This window comes from Rhipicephalus sanguineus, chromosome 3, assembly GCF_013339695.2.
Source record: "Rhipicephalus sanguineus isolate Rsan-2018 chromosome 3, BIME_Rsan_1.4, whole genome shotgun sequence".
In the NCBI taxonomy this organism is placed as follows: domain Eukaryota; kingdom Metazoa; phylum Arthropoda; class Arachnida; order Ixodida; family Ixodidae; genus Rhipicephalus; species Rhipicephalus sanguineus.
This window is the reverse complement of record NC_051178.1, coordinates 145,198,622-145,222,581: the sequence shown is the minus strand read 5'-3', so window position 1 is coordinate 145,222,581 and position 23,960 is coordinate 145,198,622. Positions and strand designations below refer to the sequence as shown.

At 45.2% G+C, this 23,960-nt stretch overlaps 1 protein-coding gene across 1 annotated transcript in view; it reads right to left on the bottom strand.

Annotated features, from left to right (window-relative positions):
• Positions 1-2,615, bottom strand: part of LOC119387368 (RNA/RNP complex-1-interacting phosphatase) — an 88,295-nt gene extending 85,680 nt beyond the window's left edge. The window contains exon 1 of the mRNA XM_049413497.1: positions 1,099-2,615. Coding sequence (XP_049269454.1) covers positions 1,900-2,571 — 672 coding nt within the window. The 5' untranslated portion in view covers positions 2,572-2,615 and the 3' untranslated portion in view covers positions 1,099-1,899. The remainder of the gene's footprint in view (positions 1-1,098) is intronic.
• Between the last annotated feature and the right edge of the window lie 21,345 nt (positions 2,616-23,960).

Genomic DNA, 23,960 nt, shown 5'->3' with positions numbered 1-23,960 from the left:
GGTGAGTCAGTATGCCCTAAAGATTAAAGGTCATACATGCCAAACCATGTTACGCTATGAGCACGCCACGGCGGGGACTGGTGTTATTTGGGAACACGCGTTTTTTTAGGTTACCTATATCCAAATTACACTGGTGTTTTCCATTTCAGAGCCATCGAACGTGGCCATTGTGGTTGAGAACTTAACTGCATCCTCATGCATAACGGTGTACTGCAGCAGTGAAATCATTTATTTCCGAAATACACTTAAATGAATATTTATGATTAATTATTCACCCAAGATTACAACTCAAGAATGCTTTATGCTGGGTAGGAAACAGAGATTGACGTTGTTTTTACAAAGCTTTCACACACCAAAATAGGAAAAGAAGCTACAGTAAAGGCTTGCACGCTAGATTGAAGCTTTTTCAAGTGTGTCCAGAGGACGAAGCCAGCATTTTGGCAGCTAAGAAGCTACTGAGTGCAGCGTATCGTGGATAGCTACATCAGCAACCTGAATGCATGGGAGAAGGCGCCTGCAGCAATGGCAGATAAGCAGCAGCCTAGCGAAAAAAAAGAAAGAAAAGGCAAGGACACGTTGCCGGGCTAGTTGGTTGGGATTCATTACATGGAGCAGCGCAACACAACAGGGACTGAGAGAGAAGTGCTGTGTTTGTGTCTTTCTCTTGGTCCCTGTCGTGTTGCACTGCTCTGTGTAGTGAGAGAAAATGCAACCTAAACCATCACTACACGCATCTCGCACAGCAAACTAAGCACAAACCTAAATGTCCTATTTGCGCACACGACTGAACAATATATCATTAGTTTTTCTCTGAGCTGGAAATTTTGCTTTCTTCCATTTAATTACATTTAAGCTAAACCTATCATATATCACAAGATAACTCTAGTACTTGAAGTGTTAATTTAAGTGGGGAGAAAAAGTCATTATTACAGGGTCTTAGTAAACACTTTATATTGCCACCCTTGCTGGCACTACCAACACACTTCACTTGGTATGTTATGAACTAATCTTAAGGCAAAATAGTTCTTTCTCCATTACATAATATTACTACACAGCTTTTTATTTGTGTGCTTCATGCACTATTAAAAAAAATAAAACATTTCTTTGCAAGCTGGCAACAAAAGCAAAGTGACAAAGTCTGTATGACTAAGAACACTTTCTGGCAAAGCACATAGTCTCTGTGGCACTCCTAACGTCGCCAATACTGTCCGTCGTCATCACCATATGGCTTGTATGCGCCATGCCCACGATACATGTCAGCATTTACGACATTCGAGCTTTTCACTAGGGATGGAGTTCGCACTGGTCCTAGTGATGGTGCATGGGCACATTCTGCTGCAGTGGCATGCCACTGGCTTGACCGTAACCTTGTGGCGGTGCATTGAACTACCGTGCTGAGTGCCATGCCACCAAGATTACTGTAGCTCTGCTCTTGGGGCCATGCATCGTACAAACTGTGTTGAGGCTGCAACGAATGAGCCATGCTGCTGGGTTGACCGTAGCTTTGCCCCTGTGACTGCACATTGTACATGTTGGCCTGGGGTGGCAAGGCACTTGGGTGACTGTAACTGTGTTGTGGACGCACCGGGACAAACGCACTGGGCCGAGGCGGCACGCCATTCTGGTAACTCTGCGTATGCGATCGCATATCAGGCACATTGCCCTGGGGCGGCAACGCACGCGGCATGTCACTCGTGTGACCATGCGCACGGGCATAATCATCACTTCGTGCGGTGTTCCATGCACTGTGCCCGTAAGGAAGTGTGCCGCTCGCTGGACGGTTGTTGAAGTCACGGTAGACGTCACCATCGGATGGAACAGGTGCAGCAAATTCAGGAGGCTTAGTGCCGGCGTCTCTGATGCATTGTATGTTGCCGACGTACTGTCGTCTGTCACTACTTAGTAAGTTGCGGACGTACTGGTCTTGCATGTCTCGTACCCGCAGAGGTTCGCGGGCGTGTTCTTCCGTGCCGGCGGCTTGAGGAGGCTTCCGGGCGTGTGATCGCATGTCATCACTTCGAAGGTCGAGTGTAGTACTTGCCCTCCGACACGCTGTAGGTCGCTGACGTATTCATCCCTGTCAAACTTGTGGCCGCGGGCATTCTGAAACTGCTCTATGGCTGTCGCGGGCGCTATACTAAGCTTCTGGATCATGTACTTACAGACTAGGTAGCCCGTCCTGTTAACGCCGTGCGTACAGTGCACACCTATCAATTTACCGTCGTTGGCAGGGTTTGCGAGGAAGGCGTCGACGGCACGGAAAAACTCGCTCACCACACCATCGCTGGGTATTTGCTGGCCAACACACATGATCTTGGCGTGTAGGATGCCACGAGTGACGAGGGAGTCGGGGTCGTAGTAGCGGTTTGTGCACGTCAAATCAATCACGAGGCCTAGGTCCTGTATTCGCTGCAGAAGTTCGTGCGGCGTGAAGCGCTTGCTCGCCGGCACGCGCGAGCATATCGATTCACGAAGCGGCACCTTGAAAGCGATGAACCGCGTTCCTGGCACGACACCTCCAACGTCGCTGTAGTCTAGCCACCGGTCGGGAACGGTTTTAGAACGGCCCATGTTGTAAGAAAGTTGACGGGCTGGGAAGGCACGTCCAACGCGAGGCACGAAGCAGCCAGCGAAGTGAAAAAGAAGGGATCATGTTGAAAATGGCTGCGCCGCTTTCAGGCGTGGTTTCGCATTCGTCTTCACAGCGCGGAGATACGAGGCGCTGTTTCGTATTCGTGCACTGTTCAGTTTCGGTTTCTGTTCTGAAGTAGCACCGCGTTTCGATGATGGCTCGCTACATCGGGTAATTATTGATTGCATCAGACTTCATCTTAATTTTACACTAATACTCAGGGCAATTATTAAACACATTTTGGTTCTTCTGTTTGAAATCTGAAATGTGTACAAAATAGCCACATTCTTACTTTGTGTGGTGTGTATGTTCTCGCAAAGCAATCGAGAGTCTTTTACGCGCCCGTCTGGAGCTGTCGCTATTTAAACTTGTTTTCACAGAATTATGCATCTTGACTTTATCACGTTATCATAGACAGCGTGATATTTATTATTTCTTCGCAATGTCGCTATGGCATTAATAGAATCGTCGATTTCGAATTTGTGTTATATTTAGGACAGCTACCTCCACCCACCTTATAAAAGTAAGGTAGGGTGCCGGATGACAAGTTCCATGAGACCAAATCTTGCAGTAATTTAAGACAGTCAACATCTTTGGCTACAGAATAATGCTTTCTTATTATATCTCAACAATTTCTTGCGTTTCGTGGGTTTGAATGTATATTTGTTCGCGCTTTTTGGCTGGTAGGTCTGGCGGTTTCGTGTAACAGCACTGCTACTGCGCAATGCCGCGGTCGTGTGTTAATTGCTACTTATTCTCTTGTTGCTGAATGGTAATTTGATTATCTAGCTCTACTGCTGTTTTTACATGCACTGTTACCTGCACTGTTACGTACATGCACAGTTCTTTCTAACCATCTTCCTACATTTAGATGGATGGATGGATGGATGGATGGAATGGATGGATGGAATGGAATGGATGGAATGGAATGGATGGAATGGAATGTGGGATGGATGGATGGATGGATGGATGGAATGGATGGATGGAATGGATGGGATGGATGGAATGGAATGGAATGGAATGGAATGGAATGGAATGGATGGATGGATGGATGGATGGATGGATGGATGGATGGATGGATAATGTCTCCTTACGCTGTTTTCTACATTTTTTTTTTCATTTTGACTCTTCCTCGTGGTTTCATTTAGGCGATGACTGCAACATCGATTCAGTCGCGATTCTGGATGCAAGGAAATGTCATTTACACGTTATCCTTGCCGTATTTTTCCCCTCGTTTCAGAAGAGGAGTTGTCGACCGAAGCGACTGATCAGCCGAATGGTGACATCGCCAAGGTATGCGAACTATTGCGTAACTGCCTAATTCATTAAAGTAGTCCTGGTCTTGAAGGTCAACTAAGGCGGAATCTTCTGCAGTCCATAAGGGAGCACAGCTTCATAACCATTGTAGGGCCATTCTTTCTCTCTCTCTCTTTCTTTAGTTAGTTAGTTAGTTAGTTAGTTAGTTAGTTAGTTAGTTAGTTAGTTAGTTAGTTAGTTAGTTAGTTAGTTAGTTAGTTAGTTAGTTAGTTAGTTAGTTTTGAGAGTTGTGATGATCAGCTTCCTGTCACTGCCATCTTTGACGGCTCTCTTTCATATTCGACACTGGTTTTCAAGTGTCAGCTGCGCGCATGTCACCTACAGTGCGGTCAGCAATCTGTTATCACATTTGTCAATCTATCTCCCTTTATCGCTATGCAGTTGTCAATAATTTACTTCCTAGTTTTGCCTGTTGCTTGTTTTTACCTGTTCTCTTGTACATACCACATTAACGGTGCCTTGTTTCATGCAAAGGCAATGTCGAATCGAGTAAATGTCGTGAGAAATGCTATCGCTTTGTATTTGAAGTGACGCAACTAACTTTCCTTCCCTACGTTTTAGAGCCCTTTGCAGAATGTATATTTTTTGTTCGAGTCATACGATGACATCGAAGATTTGTTGATAAAATCCTTATCTTTAATACTGAATTCAGCATTCATCCCTTACGAGAATTATTATAGGAATTCTAGTGCGTATCAACTAAGTATTTGTTGATCTCATTAAGTTTCTCTCGAGATGCTACCAGGTCCGAACCCTGTATTTTTCTAGAGTAGGTAAAAAAAGGGGGGAGGGACTTGCTGAAGGCCTTGACTATTTTTCAGTAATTATAACCCGCCTCCCCCAAATCTGTATTTCGGGGTGGGAAGGGTGGTGGGTGCGAAGATGACTTTTGTGAGGGAATCGTCATATTAACGCGATAGCGTTTAAGAGCTCGTTTTGCAGAAACGCCGGTGTCGGCGTCGGTGTCGGAGTCGGCGTCGTTGGTTGTGAGCGAAAAATCATCACCTTGTCCGTGACCGAAAAATCAAGAAAGCTGCAAATAAAATAAATAATAAAAATGATGGGTTCGAGGGAGAATCGAACCCAAGCCGTCTGCGTGGCAAGCAGGTGTTCTACCACACAGCCACGCCTCTTTTTTTTTTGTCTTTCTTTATTGCCCATAGTTTTCAATTTCATGTCACACATACATATTCAACACAAAAAATACAAACACGCATAACAATGATGGTGCTATTTATAAAGGTCAACCTGTCGAAGATTTAAAACAGCTTCAATGAAACTAGGTTATCTAACAAAGACATCCAGATCGGTGGTTCTTCCTGAACTAGATAGGTTTCTCTTAAATATATTGCATATTCGATGAAATACTCTCTAGCGGAACGAGCTTCTAGATCAGCATTTTGCACCGCCATTCTCGTTTTCCATATGCTTTGCATGCATGCCAGCGTAACCCTGGAAGGGGAAACCTGTTGTATCTGTGGGAGGAAGCGAATACCATAGCGAGTAACCGGCAATTATTTCTTAATGTGCGTTGAAGAATGTTCCATAAAATACTGCGTTCCAGCAATCCAAAAATATGTGTTATATGTTTCTGGTTTTTTGCATATTATACAATTTATACTCCAGAGTACGAAGATTCCTTTTGCTCTAGCCAACGCTTGACAGGAAGTGTGTCGCTATGAAGTTAAACGAAAAATTACTTCCTTGGCGCCCTTACTGGCATCTTCTTTACCCTCTCTAGAACATTCCCATCGGATCCCATTCATTTACTGCGCGGTACAATGGTACAGGTAACATAACTTATATAAGATCTTTGTAATTCTTTGCGTGTAACTCCACTCAATATTGTAATGAAACCTCCATGTCCACTAAAATATTGTAATGAAGAGTCGCGCAGTCTTGTTTGTATGGTTGCTCTCAAAAAGTCGTTGGTTTGATCTCTAACAAATACAAACCTACTCACAATTTGTTTCAGGAATAAGTGACATAAGCCTAGACCACCACTTTCGACCGATCGAAAGAGATTTGTACGCTTGTTCGTTCCCAAGTTAAACCCCACACATAACCGCGAAAACTCTGTGAACTTTTTCACGAGCGAACATGGACAGGTCATGTCCGCCCCACTTCCTTGTTTGAGCACGACGCGTTCTGTTTCCGCTTTCCAATATTCATTCGTGTCTCGATAGTGTCGCAATGGGACGCCCAAATACTGTCCTGGAGTAGAAGTCCACTGAATGTTTTGAAAATTTTCTGGCTTCGTTTCCCAGTTTCCATGCCAGGATCCTAAGCACTTATTCCAATTTACTGCGCTACCTGTCTGTACACAAAATGAGTTCGCATCTTTAACTATTTCTTCAACACTTTCTCTGTCGACACAGAATACCGCGATGTCGTCAGCGTAGAACTTTAACTTCACTTGAAAAGTAGGTATATCCGTGAATATTTCATTCCAGAGAATATGCAAACGAACGTCTCAAGGTACAACGCGAATAACAAAGGGGACAGCGGACATCCGACGTGTTGACGACAGTACTTTAATGCTTTCACTGATCCGTTTGTTAATGATAATGTTTGCTGACGACTCTGAATAGGAATTTTTTACCCCTTCAAGTATTGTATGCCAATATTCAAGTCGTCAAGAATGGCAAAAAGGATATCGTGATTTACCCGATCGAAAGCTTTTTCGAAGTCCAATTGAAACATGGCAATGCGTCCATCGAGCGTATCGGTGCGTTCAAGAACACTTGCGTAACATTTATGTTTGCTAGTATCGTGCGTCCTTTTATGCCACGGTTTGGTGATTGCCGACTAGGCGCCAATAACAGTTGTGACCTTCTTGCTAATACCAATTCATATAGATTTTATAGTCAACATTTGTCAGACTGATTGGCCGATATGATTTGACTGAGAGAAGTTGGAGGGGGTCATCAAATTTTGGTATTAAAATAATGTGGCTTTTACGGAAAAATAGAGGCATGTATTTTCGACCGTAAGCTTCTGATAAAACAGAGTGTAATAGTACTACCACTTGACTCTTAAACGCTTTATAAAAGCTGTTCCTACTCCATCCGGCCCCTGTGATTTGCCCGCACTGAACTTCTCTATAGCCTTCTCTATTTCTGAATGAGACATCGAGTCTTTCTTTCTCCGTATCATCTAGAACTGGCATTAAAGTCAAAAATGTTTCGTCGAATCCTCCACTACCTGGACGCTTGCCCTATCAAGGTTCGATAATATTCAAAAAGGCTTTCTAGTTATTTTTTTTTATCTTGCGTAACTTCTTGATATCGGATTTACTTTATATCGTTCCGGGAAGGGTATCTTTTTTCATCACTTAGCGCATGCTTCGTAGCTAGCCGCTTCTCCGAACCACAAGTTCTCAGCTCGCGCGCGTACGACAGCACCTTGATATTTCTCTGTATCAGTCATGTCTAGTTGCTGTCAAGTTTTTTATTTCGTTGCTGAAATGCCCGGGCTTATCGCTCTCAACTCGAAGCAACAGGTCTAGCTCAGACCGTAAAAGTTTTCTTTTTGCTTTTTACTATGATGTGAGACGCTTGATATCTCTATAGCGCTTAATTTAATTTCAGTTATAAAATCTTCCCACCTCGCAATAGCGCAAAAGCCAGCCACCCATTACAAAAGGCGCACACATTACTGCGCGTATTCCCTTAAGACCACGTAGTGGGTGTATCGCAACTTCGAAAAAGTTTCTCGCGCATAATAATAACTGCTCTTGGTTTAAAGCATGCTGCCCATTACATAAGGCACACACCTTAGTGCGCTCATTCTGTTAACACACGTGGTGGGTGCACTGATACCACAAAACTAGCTCGTACTTTGCACACACAAAACACTGTTGACATTAAAGGGCTGTTAAATAGGGCGTACACATTTACGCTCACTATATAGGTGTGTGTGTGTTGTGTGTGTGTGTGTGTGTGTGTGTGTGTGTGTGTGTGTGTGTGTGTGTGTGTTGTGTGTGTGTGTGTGTGTGTGTGTGTTTGGGTGTGTTGTGTGTGTGTGTGTGTGTGTGTGTGGGTGTGTGTGTGTCAATCAGTGCACAGACAAATGCGAAAGCTTCAGCGACACAAGCCACTTTGTACTTTGTCTTTTACATTGCAGTAATTCACAATCTGAACTTCTCGAGTAACAACATACAATAAGAAGTATGCACTAGGTGCATAGGAACAGATATCGCTATCGCGTTCAACTCTTAAAGGCGAAGCTTAAGCATCCCCCAACTTTTTTTTTTTCGTAATTGCGGATCGGCGGCACCGTGGCAGGAGAGACCTGAACTCGCTATCGCTAGTTGTTGCAGCCGCAGTTTTCATGCCTCGAGTGTTTATGCGGTTGTGTCCGCAGGGTGAATGCGAGCCACTGCAGCCACAACAGCAGCAGCGCAGCAAGACGGTCTCCGGCACGGGCTTTCTTCAGGAGACGCACCGGAGGCACCATCGTGCGAACTGCGCGAGGTGGCGAGCCAGTTCGTGAGCGACCTGATCCACCGTGCCCGTGAGGTGGCACAGAGGCAGCAGTTCCGCATCGACGAGGTCGACGAGGAAGACGAAGAGGAAGACGCCCCGCCGCCCAGGAGGCTCACCGACATCACGGCGGGACCCGTCAAGGCACGTCGTCCCCGGAGCTACCCCCTTCCTCTTCACCATTCAGAAGCGCCTCCGTATACACGCTACGAAAAAAAAGAAAGTCATTTGACTATTCTTTGTGAGACCTTACTTGCTTGCCAGTACATGATTCTCTTTAAAGAGACACGTGGGCTCTCTTAGGAGATCAGCATACTCTTGTCGGAGAGTCGTTGAACCTAAAAGAGAGTCATATACGTTGCAAGTCAGGTCTCATCGAAAAGAGTAACGCATAATCTTTTTTTTTTTGTTTTTTTTTTCTTAAAGTGTGCTGCATTTCACAGGAATGGCAGCGAGGAGAGAATTCGTTATAGGAAAGGCAGACAGATGGGCCTAAGTTTTAGGACTGCTATAATCTGCCCGGAACGTGGAAGAAAAAATGGTGAAGATAGATTTACCAGCGCAAAAAGACAAAACACTTAAGAGAGAACACACACACACACACACACACACACACACACCACACACACACACACACACAACACACACCACACACCACACACACACACACCACACACAGCGCTGTGTGTGTATGTTTGTTTTGTCTTTTTGCGCTGGTAAATCTATCTTAATCATGAACCAACTCGTCCAAGCAGAATTTTTAGAAAAAATGGTGACAACAATAATTTAACGAAAGATGATACTTTGTGGCGTAGAGGACAGGAAGATGAGTTGGATGAGTACGTACAGAAATACAGTAATCGCACGACGCGTTGGTCTCTCTTCCTCTAAAGTTGCGAGTCTATTCCAGCGATTCTAATGATGTGAAATGATGTAGACAACGTGGAAAACTTATTCATCCCTGCACTGATATGATCCAAGTTTATATACTTAGTTTAAAAGCTGTCGACTTCTATAATGAACGCATGGCTCATTGAACGCGTTTCAAGCTCTTTCGAAAGCCTCAAGTTTTCAGCCAAGTGCAAAGCGGGGGAAAATAGCAAAACATACGAAGTACGTGCGTGTTGTGTATCGTCAGACGTGACTGTGTTATTGTTCTGTCAATTTATTTTTTTTTGAAGAAGAAGAAAGAGAAGAATCGCAACAATCCAGTGCCTTCGCATGTTTTCTCGTGGCGTTTGTCATAATTCTGATTGCAGAAGAACGCAAACACGATAACAGCGACAGCGTGGCGGAAGCGAAGGGTCAAAAACAACAGGAAACAAAACGAAACAATATAGACATGATATAAAAGAACAGAGACACAGATTTGTCTGTATTGCGTGGTAGACGCAGCACGCAGAAGATCACATCGGCAATGGCAGCCTTTCTTTCTTTTTTTTTTTCTGTAATTGTTACGATTAGCATGATGGCGGTAAGGCGATGACTGGGGCTAGTTGGTTTATGTCGATGTTTTTATTACGCGCTGATTGACAGAATCACAACGAAGAAGACAGACGGACCCGTTAACCTCTGTCCTTCTGAATGTATTCTTAGTTTATGATTCTTTCAATCAGCCCATCATCAAAACTTGACATTAGCATGGTGGCAACTTATACGAGAGGGGCTGTTTCGACGATTCCGTGTCTGCCGAGGCATGCGTGAGGTGGAGACCGTGAGCAGTCTCCCTTGGTTTCGCACGCAGACTCCTCCCGAGATCCAGGTGGATCTGGTGGGATCCCGGACGCCCAGTCCGGAAGAGGTGGTGACGTACATTGCGCCCGAGAGGTCGACCAAGAAGAAAGGTGGTCATCCACGACGAGCCGTCCGACAGCGATGGAGAGACGAGCAGCGATGCCAGTCCGGACAGCTCTCCGCGTGCCAAGCTCATCTCGGAACCCCTGCGCAGCAGCAGCAGGACTGCAAAGACGTGAGTGTCGTTATGCCTTTGCGGCATCTAAGGTTTTAGAGACAGGCATGCCCGTAGCGCACGACACTGCGTGAGTGCACGAAGCCCGAATTCGGTTTCGTGTGTTTTATTTGAGAACTTAGCGTATGCGCTGCCCTGGGGTACGATTTTTCCCTTTCCTCATAAATCCTTCCGTGAATGAGAAGCGTCTCACAATAGAAATTTGGAAGAGTAAATAAAATTGTAAAAGAGTATAAAATTGTTGGTGGAGTGGAGTAGAGTGCTCAGATCCATTTTCGCTGGGCTCAAACATCGCCACGCTTCACTTTGAGTCGACTAAAGAAGACGATAACATCTATCGCAGAGGTTGTCATAGGAGTCCAGGAATAGGGACCCTCCCCGTTTTCTTTGTGCTTTAATAAACAAATGTTTTCATCATCATAATCTTCAGAGATTTCTTCTTATTTGGTCGTTATTATTGTCGTTGATCTTCGTATAGTCTTCCTATTGTCATTTTAAGAGTGGAGTGACAAATTTGACAAAACTTTGACCTGGACGCACAGCACAGCGCGTACTGGTCTCCATTGGGTGCTCTGACGTGTTCTAACCTCGCGCCATGGTGGCGAAAGAATTAACGAGGAACGTCAGAAGCATGAAGCAGCTCACATGACAGAATTTCGAACAAAGTGCGTGTTTCGGTGACGCATCGCTTGCTGTGCTTGTGCACTTGAATTTGCTTCAGCTTTCCTTCGTATAGATCCCTATACACAGCCGTGGCTGATAAGAATTGCCAGACTGTTTACAACGGAGGAAGTGCCTGCTTCGCGACGAAAAAAAAATCAAAAGTTATTGCGTGTTTTGAAATGCAACCGATAAGCAACGTTAGTGCAATCAGTAAATTAATGAGCGTAGCAAGTGCCCAGTAAGAAACGTTGCAGGGGTCGACATCAGGGCGTAGCCTCAATTTTTTTAAAAAATTTTTTGGGGGAGGGGAAGTCAATTACCCTTTATTGTTCGTGCGTGCGTTTTTATGTGTGTGTGTACATGTACACGGGCAAAATTTAAGATTTTCAGGGAGGTGGGTGGAGAGAGGTTGACCCCCCCCCCCCCCCTCAACCTAGCTACGCCAATGGTCGACATGTCATGGGCCATGTTATACGCTCTTAGTGACCGCCTTCTTGTTCGTTCAAAGTTCCCTTTTTTGCTATCGTTTGCCTGCTCACGCTTGCTGGAGGTAATTAACGGCCTCGCTAAGAGCTGTGATGACCTGCAATTTGCGTGACTTTTTGTACGATGCGTTAGGGCAGGGAAACGAAAGAAAGAAAGCAAACGTAACGAAGAAAAGCTTTGTGTAGGGCAATCTAGGTGACGTGACGTCGATTAAGAGTTAAGATGTGTCCCTCGTCTTGCTTGCTTTCATGGCCGTGATGGTGAGGCTGCCATGGACATGACAGTGTGACATCCTTTATTCTGTGCAGGCTTCGTAAGGCCAGTGAGAACGTTGAGAAATGACTGAGAACTTCTTTCCTTTGTTATTATTACTTTCTTTTTCTACCTTTCGTTTCCCACTTTCTTTCTTTTTTTTTCTTGGTCTTTGTGAGTTGCTGTTTCATTCAGCTCTAGCTCTTTTGTTCTTTCTCCTTATACCTTCGTTGTCTTTATATTTTTATGCTACAAACGAAATAATATGTTGTCGGCGGTGTTACCGCTTCGATGGTCAGAATGGTCGGTGATCGCACGAATGCGGGAACGACCGAGCGAGGTCGAAGCGAGCGAGGTGTGTTTGTCAGTGAACGAATTTTTCTCTCTTTTTCCAATATCTTTGAACCAGCATTCAATGACCTCCACTATCAATGTTCACCTCGACTGGCATCACATACGAGCGTTGCATTTTAAGATGGCGCACTAACATACGAAAAAGAGAATAACCACAAATAATTGTTCAAGATATGCAACCTGTCTATACTCTGATATTCATACGTTGGAGCCTCTGCTTTCGCGGACGTCTTCTCATTCAGAACAGTGGAGGGTCGGGCTTGCTGGTAGAGCATTATAAAGTTTCAACTGACAGTGCAATAAAAACGGAGTGGACAGCGAAATGAACAGAGCGTTGACATACTTTTCAGCTCTCTGTCCGCTTTTTTCGTCCCACTCAATTTTTATTGTGCTGTCAGTTGAACACTTAAATCGTCTTTTTCGTTGTTGTTTCGTTAAGCGCTGTTCGGAAACTGGGATTCTTGCTTCAGATTGCCGACCTCAAGAATGATCCGGAGCTACGGGAGTTTGCCGTCGCCTACATTAAAGGGATCCTGGAACAAGCGCAAGTTCTCGCCCAAGAGGTCAGTGCGCGTTTTCATTCGCGCATACAGATATACCTGCACGACAGTATAGAACTTCTTGCGTGACCAGTTGTTATCGGTAGACGTTCATATTAGAAGCAACTGTACAGAAGAAGACTACACGTAATAGTGTGTTGTGCCGCCCAACAATTTTCTGAAGGCATACCTCAAGACGCAAGTCATATCATCATATCTTTCAATCTGTATGCCGACATGGAGATTTAGGGCTCAAGAGAAGAGCCAAGTTATATACGTGCGCCCACGTTATCTTCCTCCTCTTCTTCAGAATGCGTTTTGAACAAAGCAGGTATATATGTGCTTGTTTCAGAAGTAAGCGCTTTTCGACGTTTCACCGCGATTGTTATTCAAACGCGAGTTCACTTCTAAGCCCTTTCGAACCTAGATTGATCCAGTTTAAATGAATTTCCCAGAGGAATGTCTGGGCATGTTCTCGCGTTTTCCTTCCTCCGCTTGTTTCCCTGCTACGTACTCTTCTCCGGTGTTCGTGGAAAAAAAAAGAAATGTGTCGGTGTTCTTCGTGCACAGATTGCTTTTCGTCGATACTCTGAGCTGTTTCTGTCGAACAAAGAGGATTTGTGGAGCTACAATGTGCTGCTGCTGCTTTTTTCTTTTTACATCTTTTCCGGTCATGTTTGTTCCATGAATAGACGTACTGTTTGTGCGGGTCCCTCACTCGCCATCTATCCCCACCGTTTCCTTCTGGAAAAAAAATCGATTTACTGTATTTGTGCGTACGAACTGCGAAATTGTTCTCTATTCTGTATAACCAATTTTTTTTCTGTCTCTCAACTTCCAGAGGGCTCCGGAAAAGGCCGAAGAGCTTGTGACAGGTGAGACTTTCAATGCTATCCGTGTTTTACAATCTCTCGGGGCTTATGGCAGTGACAGCGCTATAGACGGCACACATTGGACCGCTTCTTCGTTTGCTTTGAGTCACTGTGTGGGATACGTGGAAGTGTAAAGAAAAGACGAAGCTGAAAAACACCTATAGAATAAAAGAACTCAGTAACTCGAAATCGACATGGCGCGCTTGTGATATGTCGTTCGGATTACTCCTCGAGAGAATGTGGGGACAAAGCGGCCCGCTTCCCCCACGTCCCTCTTTTTTTCAAATCTCGCGTCGCGGAGCAGTCGCATTCGCTTTCACCGCGTGCTCGCGAAGCCCCGCAAAATGAAGGAAGAAACTAAATCTCACTCCCGCCTTTGTCTGTCTCTTTTTTTCCGTCTTTTTGCACTTATTAAACTTGCGGCGTCCCGCGCAATATCTAATATATGTTCCCTGCATCTCGCTGAACATGCGTGCAGTGCAGTCAAAGCTGTGCGGTTTGCTCCAGCCACCGAGGAACGAGAAGCAAACGAGAGAGACTCGTTTAATGTTCTCGTTGCGCGCCGTCGAAACTATCTGATATTCCGCCGGCCTGTTATAACGCCGTGTTCATCGCGACGCCACACACACGCAGTGTTCCTCAAACACCCCGCAAGTGTTCCTCAGACACCTGAAACACCCGTTTCCCCATTAGGGTTAGACTGGCCAGTTAATGTTTATTTTTTGTACAGTTGAAGAGAATGTCGTCTTGGACCTGCTGCACCCACATTATGTAATGGGGTCCGATAACAGTAATAATTTCTACCCGAAACCAACTACCGTATTTGCTCCCTTACTATTAGCATTGGCAAATGTTTGGGAGTGTTAGCTTTAGGATCATTAATTAGAGTGTGCTAGCGCAAACTAAAGCTGGCTATCCGCTGTTATGATAGCAACGTTATAACTTAATTCACTTTGAATCCAATGACTGAGTTGTCTACTACTTAACTAGTTTCCTGCTGTAAAACAGAACCAGAGTTGCCTTGCTGCTCTCTGCACCGATCTCTCCAAACAGCGACCCACGATTAATGCGGTTAACTTTCGCGCGTGTTATCCGATGTGTGCACGCGTACCCTTGTGTAAGCGACTGTTCTATCTTCACGCCCGCAGCCTTGACAGTACTGCACGCATTTGATGAGTTTGATGGATTAGGTACGTATAAGTCGTGTCTATACCTGAGCTGATGTTTGTTCATTTTTACCGACCCATCGAGTCTCACTCAGCGCCGGCTATATCCTGTGTCGTCGTGTCGCAACACAGCTCGTCTGTGTCGCAACAGCTCTTTGCAATCTCGCAACCTCAGACGCCCGATGTTCCATTGTACCCCAAATGGACGAACAAATGCGGTGCCTTCTTACATCTCGACATACGCCCTCTGTTTCGGTTGGGAGGATCGAGTGCTTGTAGGTTTGTCGACGCGCACCTATACTTACACGTGTAACCCAACACCGGTGTGCATTGTGTGCTATGGGACATGAAATCGATAGGCGGCTCGAAGGATCCGTTTTCCCGCGCACAGAACGACACCACGTAAGACATCAGATATAGGACGACTGCGGAGACGTCGAGTGCAATCTCGTGTCCAGTGCGGCCGTAGACGCGAAAGGATTCCCGCGATTCACCTTTCCGCCCTGTGAAAACCCTGTCTCTATCCCTATACTTGTCCCTATAAACTTCTAAACAGTCGAAGCCGTCCCTATTTATCCGTACACACTCCCACCCTTACAAAAATATGTTTAGATAGTCCATATAAAGTTTGTAGACATCTGTCTATAAAATCAATTGACGTTCTATAGCTGAATTCTTTAGACTGGTCTATAGACAGTCTATGGAATAGTGGCCACACTCGTTTTTATAGACCAGTCTACAAGAAAGTCTAAGTCTATAGATTGGCTATAGAAGGTCTGTAGATTAATAAAAATTCATGCGTTTAAACCGATGTCTGCAGAATGTCTATAAACAAAAGTCTATAGGCTCATATAAATCTACTTTGGTTTACTTTTGTCTATAAAATCCACAGACAAATGTCTGTAGATTATCCATAGGCTATTCCTATGACCCAGTATATAGAGTGTCTACGGACTTATTACCTCACAAATATACTGTGGTCTACAGATTGCCTAGAGGCAGTTCCTGTAGATTAGTGATGTATAAATTTGTCCCAATAAATTCTGGAAAAGAAAACGAGGCAAAGCACACAGAAAAGAATGACAAGCACAAGCGCTGACTTACAACAGAGCTTTAATCAGAAAAAGATACAAAAATATAAAAACTTGCGACAAAGCATGCGCGAAAAACTAATGCAGACCCATATATGCATACAATGTAACGAAGCTACTTCTCTGTTAATAGAACTTTTACTAGACAGACAATTTATGGTTCATCAAACAATGAAAATATGGAGTGGCAGGACCAATATTTGCCCCAGTTTTTCTCACACAGATACAGCAACAAGGAGAGCATGCACTCGCTTAACAAGTTTAATTGAACTGAAGCTCACATCCACCAACGATAATTTACATATACGTGGTGTGCTACTTCGAATGAATTAAGTTTGTAGTTGTATGTGTGTACTTACTGTTACTACCAGTTCAAAACGTGTTTCAGACAAATGAATTGCCTTACCGTGAGCCTCGTGTACAAACCTAATGAACGAGCGAATGGGAATTTTTTCGAGGGCCTCGTTTCTTTGTTTAGACACAACCAAATTAATCGAACAGACAATTAAGCCAGGGAAAGCATAGGGACATTAATTGTCGTCTTTAAAGAGGCACTGAAGAGCAAAACAATTTTTCTCATATTAGTAAATTACTCTTTCACGATACCAAAACCACCACGCTTGCTGCGAGAAGATGCTTAGTAAGCATGAAAATACGCAAAAACAAAATGTGGGTGGCGACGCCACCTTGAAGTTCCACACATCGCCGTGACGTTACATGTTTTGACGGCGCCTACTAGGGACTACGTAGTTCTTAATCGGTAAAATGAAGTACATTGTCCTCTGAGGGGGCCAGAGACTTGACATACCAAGTTTGGGGTAATTTTATTGAGCAAATGGCGCCAAAATAAGATAAATACACTTTGAAATCAGTGACGTCACGCGGAAGATTTCGGCGCGAAATTTAAAAATGAAACTTTGACGTTGGTTTTTCTCCTCTATAATAAACCTATGGTGGCGAAATTAAACGACATTAGAGTTCTCAGAGCCCAATTTAGCGATCTAAACCGATTCATTGTTTCTCTTTAGTGTCCCTTTAATTGTAGTGTAGCAATAATCGCGTACGTTGAAATTGATTACAGTGGACGAAAACTCACCCTTTCCGTCGGTGGGATCTGAATCCACAACCTTCTAGTTACACGTCTGGCGCTTCCCCGTTTACTTCGTTGGGTACTTACTGTATTTGTTATCCCTAGGAGTCTCAGCCAGCACCGCACGTAGCCCAGGTGGCGAGTTTGGAACATTCATTTTTGACAGAGGGCATCACGTGGCACTTGATCTTAGCATCACGTAATAATAATAATATCTGGGGTTTAACGTCCCAAAACCACGATATGATTATGAGAGACGCCGTACTGGAGGGCTCCGGAAATTTGGACCACCTGGGATTCTTCAACGTGCACCTAAATCTAAGTACACGGGCTCTCAAACATTTTCGCCTCCATCGAAAATGCAGCCGCCGCGGCGAGATTCGATCCCGCGACCTTCGGATCAGCAGTCGAGCGCCATAACCACTAGACCACCGCGGCGGGGTCTTAATTAGCACCACATACAGCTTGACCAATAAACCCTCGCATGCTAACTTCATGCTTTAAGTCTACCGGGGCGACGCCCTCGCCTGAATCTACGAAAGAATGGGATCTTTTCGATGCGTTTTGGTTGTGTAAAAAAGAAACGAGGCTCTCCAAAAATCCCCTCATGGAAAAAGCCGCCTCATGGAAAGATCGCGTGCCACGTGACAAACTCTGGCAAAGAAGAGTGTTCCACACTCACCGCCTTGAGTACGAGTGGCACTGGCTAACACTCCAAGGGACTACACATACATAAATGCCCAGCAAAGAGTACGGCGAAGCGCTTTCCGTCGTAGCTCAATCGGCTGAGCATCGGGCGTTTAGATACCATCAACGCAAAGGGAGATTTTCCGTTCACTTTATTCCATTTCAATTTAGGCCATTATTACTGACACTACAGTTAAAGCCAACAATTAAAGTCCGCTGTGCTTTCCCTTGGCTAATCGATTGATTTGGTTGTGTCTGTACCCACCCAAGAGCTACGATCTGCGAAAGACAGACTAAAATATTTAATATAGAACAATTACGTACATTCTTTGCAAAAACGAGCGCGGCACCGTAGACGGCGACGCAGCTACAAAACACATAGCCTCTGAGCAGCATGGCGTATGCATGACCGCGCCGTGTGTGTACATGTGCCTCTCTATCTGCACACCCGTCTACTTTTATAAGTTGATTTGCACGTTAGTTAACTATAACCATGCTTATAACAATAATTGATGGGGTTTAACATCCAAAAACCACGATTATGAGCGACGCCGTAGTGGAGGGCTCCAGAAATTTTGACCACCCGGGGTCCTTTATACGGGCACCTAAATTTAAGAACACGGGCCTCAAGCACTTCGCGAGCCCTCAAGCAAAGCGACCGCCGCGGCCGGGATTCGATCTCCGCGACCTGTGGGTGAGCAGTCGAGCACCTTAACAACTATATATATTTAGACCACCGTGGCGGGTAACTATGCTTATTGAACGATACGTCTGTTGCATTTCCACAACAGAAAGGGTACGGGGCGACCAGTAATGTTTAAAAGCAGACTCAATTTTATAGTGACAAGGCATGTGCACGTCATTTCATGCAAGGATGCCGCATTGCATACAGTCAAGGAAGAAGGGCGAAACAACACAAGGCCTGCCATCGCGCAATGCAACGCGTATTCTTCAGGCTGTTTTTAGCTCTAATCGACGCACACCGGCAACGCCTCCGCGGAAGCGTATAACGAACACCACAGAAGGCAGAGACACTAGTACAAGGCATACTTTCTTATCAAACACTTCCTCTTGCACACCATCTCTATTATGGCAGCTTGCCGCTCGGGCAATCTTACCTACACAAAGTCGTCATGCACAGTCACGCAATTTGGCAACGTTCTTGAACTCACCGAAGAGCGATATTCGCTGTGGCGACAGTCTCGTCAAAAGGCGCGCGCTTGTGATCTTGTTCAAAACATCGCGCTCGTTGGGGGCTACGACAACACATGGCCGTCAACGATTCCATGTCAAACAACGATGCGTCCGTCCCGACACGCCGTGTAAGTACGTGTCCATTCCACGACTTCCAGCGACGATACCGGCACGTAATATTATTCCAACGCGGTAAAAATACACGCGCGCAACGAACTTATTTCGGCATTACACACAGCGCTGCGAGAACTTATTTTACAACGACCCTCAACTGGCTCAACTGGCTCAACTGCCTGAACGGCTTAAACGTCAGTGCGCCTGCGCGCCCCTGGTTTGAATGATTGGCTCTCGGTCAGCGAGCGATTTGAAACTGAGTTGCAGCTGCGCGCCCTCTTGCGTTCGTTTGCCGCACCGGTTCTCGCTTTTCTCCCCTTCCTTATCCTGTTCGCTCGCGCGCCTTTCACGATTCAAGGCGAAAACCCCATATGCGCAAAAATTCACGCGACAGCGACGAGCGATGCTATGAGCGACGAAACGAGCCGTTCGCGCGACGTGTTGGTGGTCGATTTCGCGCGATCGCTCGGTTTTTCAGATTTGGAATCTGTCGCATGTCCCGTCGCTCGTCGCCCGGAAGTGCTGTGCTCAAGCAGCAATAGCAAAACACCGGAATAAGATGCATCAGTGACGTATTGCTGATTGCCGCCACTTTCTTATCGACGCACATCAACAACAACGTTCATCAACATGACCAACGGCGACGAGCGCAATGTTGACGTTGTTGGAAACGCGAACGCTGGGACCTGCGCCGTCTGTGACGCGGCTTGGCAGCACGTAGCAGCAGTGATGGGATCGAAAAAAATGCTGCGAAGACAATGATAAACATTTTATGTACCATTATGCAACAAACATCGTATTTTACATTGCATACCGCTGAGAACGGGCCACTTTTGGTACTGAGTAAACGCCCTCCTGTCAGCAACAGTGGCGAATCGCTCGCCGAGGGCGTCGCGTGTAATGGGGTTTGCTCATCGAAGCGACGCTTGCGCGAAGACGATCTACGTCGCGTCGCTCGTCGCTGTCGCGCGTGCATTTTCGCGTATATGGGGTTTGGCCTTCACGGCAGTGCCTGAACGAAAAAGCAACTTCTTAGTGGGAGGACGCTTCTGAGCGATTCTTCAATTGTATTTCCAGTGCTTGCTGTTTAAACATACCGTTCGTGGACCATTCGTGTACAGATATGTAACGAACGGTCCGTTTTTACTACTATCTGTAACAGTTGTTGCCCTCACGGCCGTGTCTGTGTGTATGATCACAAGCATGTGGAAAACTTGAGCCTTTGACAGCAAGTGTATTTGAAATCGCTTACTGAAACACGATTTAATATTACATTGCACGTCGTCGTAATGAAAACAGAAAAATGCATATTTGTTGAAGAACATCTTAATTAACATATTACCTTCTGAAAATGTCGTGAAAATGACAAATATAATGAGCTAGCGAAAGGGCCACAGCTAATTCGCAAAATATTTTTAACAAAATTGGTTTCTGGGCACAGTGCTTCGTATATGAAAAGAATGGCGAAATACTATATATTGAATAGTAACAAAAATGAAAGCACTGCCCCCGCTATTGTGTCATGAAAGTGGGCCCTGCTATTTTGTCTTGAAAAAGCTGTTGTACTCTGTTCACTGTTTGCCCATCGTCCGCTTCAAAGCTGCGATCTCCAGTGTTCGACGAAATACATTGCCCTTTGCATTGTAGCAACGAAGGCGGAAAGAACCCACAGTCCTTGCAGTACATCCAGTCGGTGAGCCATAGAGTGCGACATACTTACTGGAAACATCTTTAGTTCTAATGTGAGCATGCGAGTTACGAGGGGAAATATATATGTGCCATGTGCGCCAGAATGTGTTAATGAGATATACAAAAACGCATTCCTGCTCAATTTCACATTGTGGTTCAATTAATTAATGAGCCCCCTTAGTTCTTTTTTAACATACCTTACAGCTAGGGCCCAATGGGCAATAAGGAGTGCATGCTTAGATGTTATATAAAGAAAAAGGTAGCAAAATTGCATAAAGTACACACGTCTGATAAATTTCAATGAAAAACCTTATTTTCAGCAAAAAATTAAATAACTCCACTTTAACTTCTGTCTTTAGACAGTCTATAGACTGGGATTTGACAATAGGAAATAACACCAATTTATCAACCTTTGTATATAGACAATCTATACACTGGGATTAGACAAAACACAAACTTCATCAACTTAACTTTTGTCTATAGATTGTATATAGACCAGCAATAGAAAAAAAGAACCATACGCTTTTTAAAACTTTTGTTTATAGACAATCTATAGAACGCAATTAGACAAAAGATGACACGCATTTATAAAATTTTGTCTATAGATTGTCAAAGGATTTTCTTTAGGCAAAATACTAATCTACATAAAGGCGAACTCGACTACAAGAAGTCTACAGACACTCTATAGACTGTCTAAATCCATTTTTGTAAGGGAAATCGCATTCTGGTTCGCTTGTGCCGCGGCTTCAGAAAACAGGGCAACCCAATATCTCCCAGAAAGATCTGCTTACCTCGCGGAGAACACACGAACATAGCTAGCGCGACCTGTTTAAATTCGAAATTTGCTTTTGATGCCACTACTTTTAGCATTCTGTTTCTTCTTCTGAAGGTCGTTCTGAAACTTTAATACCCTCCGAGGACCTTTTTCGAAAGCTGCTATTTAAAGCCTCGCTGTGAGATGACACCTTTCGTTTCGTCCTCGTTGCACTCAGCATATTTAGCGCATGCTCCCGCGCAGCAGAAAATCAACGCCCACAGATTTTGTGAGTGACATTTCGTGTGTGTGTGTGTGTGTGTGTGTGTGTTTGTGTGTGTGTGTGTGTGAGTGAGTGAGTGAGTGAGTGAGTGAGTGTGAGTGAGTGAGTGAGTGAGTGAGTGGTGAGTGATGAGTGAGTGAGTGAGTGAGTGAGTGAGTGAGTGAGTGAGTGATGAGTGAGAGTGTGTGTGTGTGTGTGTGGTGTGTGGTGTGTGTGTGTGAGTGAGTGAGTGAGTGAGTGAGTGAGTGAGTGTGTTTCTGTGTGTGTGTGAGAGTGAGTGTGTGTGTTGTGTGTGTGTGGTGTGTGTGTGTGCTTATTTTTTATTTTTGTGTGCTCTGGTTTCAGCCACAAAAGCTGTTACCACCGCTCTGCGCAGGCCGCACCACGCTGATTAGGAAACATCTCGATTGTTTAAGACTATTCTGACAAGACTGCGCGCATGACACGAGTAGTCGAGTTTATTCTGGAGCTAATGCGAGTTATATCATTCATGTATAAAAGACGGCGTGTTCCGCCGATGACGACAGTATTCTACGATCGGAGACTATCGTTGTCCTGTGAGAGTTGCTTGTGCAGTGAGTGTTACTTGATTCTATGGCCACAATTTCGGCCAATAAAGAGTTCCGTCTTGAGCAGACTGACTGGCACCTCGCTTTTGCGCCACAACGACGTGACAAATAATAAATGAGGTTATGCACTGCGCACGATGCATGAAGAATGCCGACACACCCGAGAAATTGAACAGAACACGTGCCGCGTTCTATCTTTCATCCGCCATTCTTAGTATAAGTATACATTGTTTCTGCAGTGTTGTACACGTCACGGACATGCGTCTCGTTTTGCTTTCCTGCCGATCTGCAGCTATACCTGTATAACCGTATATTCACCAGATGGTCCCTGTGCCTCTTCTATGGTTATGCTCTTTCCAGAAAACACGGCGTTGAAGAAGGCTGCCGGTCCGTGGTACTCACGCATCCGGGCCGCCGTCACCCGCTGTCTTCGCACCGGATGCCTGTGCGTCGTCCGGAGGCAGGCGCCGCCCTGAAATCGTTGCTGCCATGGTCGTCGTCCCAATTAGAAGCTGCCGGCGTCCACTGGTATCGTCATCAACTGCGCCGGTATGCTTTGTAACCGTCGTCTCCTGGGCGCGCTGTCCTTACCACGGGCTCCCAAGAAGCTCGACGTGATGGACATCTCTGTCTGTATGTGTCACCGCTGCCTCGGGCAGTTTGTGTTGTATACACACGCGGCCAACCCCCTACATGTGTTCCTGTATGCGCTGCTTCATTTCGTGGCCGTAAAAACTCTGCACACACACCTGTCGTAATGCGGAAATGCCCAAGTAGACCCAATTTACGGATCGTGAATGCGTCCTCAATAGATCGTTTAGAACGCTCTGCTGTGGCCTCAACCTTTAATATGGCACGACAAAAAGTACACACATGAAGGATGGAACAAGTGCCAACTTTCAAATGATTTATTCAGGCAAGCTTACGCTGAAGTAAACATGATGCGCGTGGGTGTATAAGCAGTAATCGGAACGAATGCCAGTCAAGAAGGAACAATATCGTTTACATAGCCATGAAGCGCCTATGCGATGTTTCATGCTATTTGGTCGCAGCTTATCTCAAGCAATCTACAGTGCCACTTGTCCCGCGCGTTACACCTGTGTAAACCCGCCGTGCTGTTATACTGTAAAGTGTCGCGCTGCTAAGCTCGAGGACGCGGGTTCGATTCCCGGCCACAGTGCAGTGTTCGTGCATACGCCTTCATTTCAATGGGGGGCGAAATGCACGAACCCGTGCACATGGATTTGGTTGCACAGTCAAAATTAATCTGAGCTGCCCCGCTACATATGGCGTATACCTCATAATCGCATCATGGTTTTGGCGCATAAACTCCAGAATCTAATGTCCGTGCATTCTTTGTCGTGTCATTCTTAAGCTTCAGTTGAACTTTTTTTTTTAATGCCCACTCGGGGGTTTTGTCATAAGTGTCTCGCGCGTGCGCCACTGCTGTACAAGTCGTGTATATTTTCGCTGTTGTCGTTCCTTTTGTGCGGTTGCCACACGAGTGTATACACTCTTCGCCGCTGCATGTTTCATACATTCCTCGGAATCTGCTTTCCCATGTTGTTTTCGATGGCGTATTCGTCGACGTGTTAGTACGAAAGTACCATCGTGGCATGCACTAAGCACGAACCTCCAATATCGACCGATGTAGCCTACACTGCTTGCTTGCCCTTAATTCAGAACCCCACTTTCTGTGAGCGGTGCTTTTGACACCATTATTCTTGCTTTAAAAAAATTTCTCTTTTAAACGAT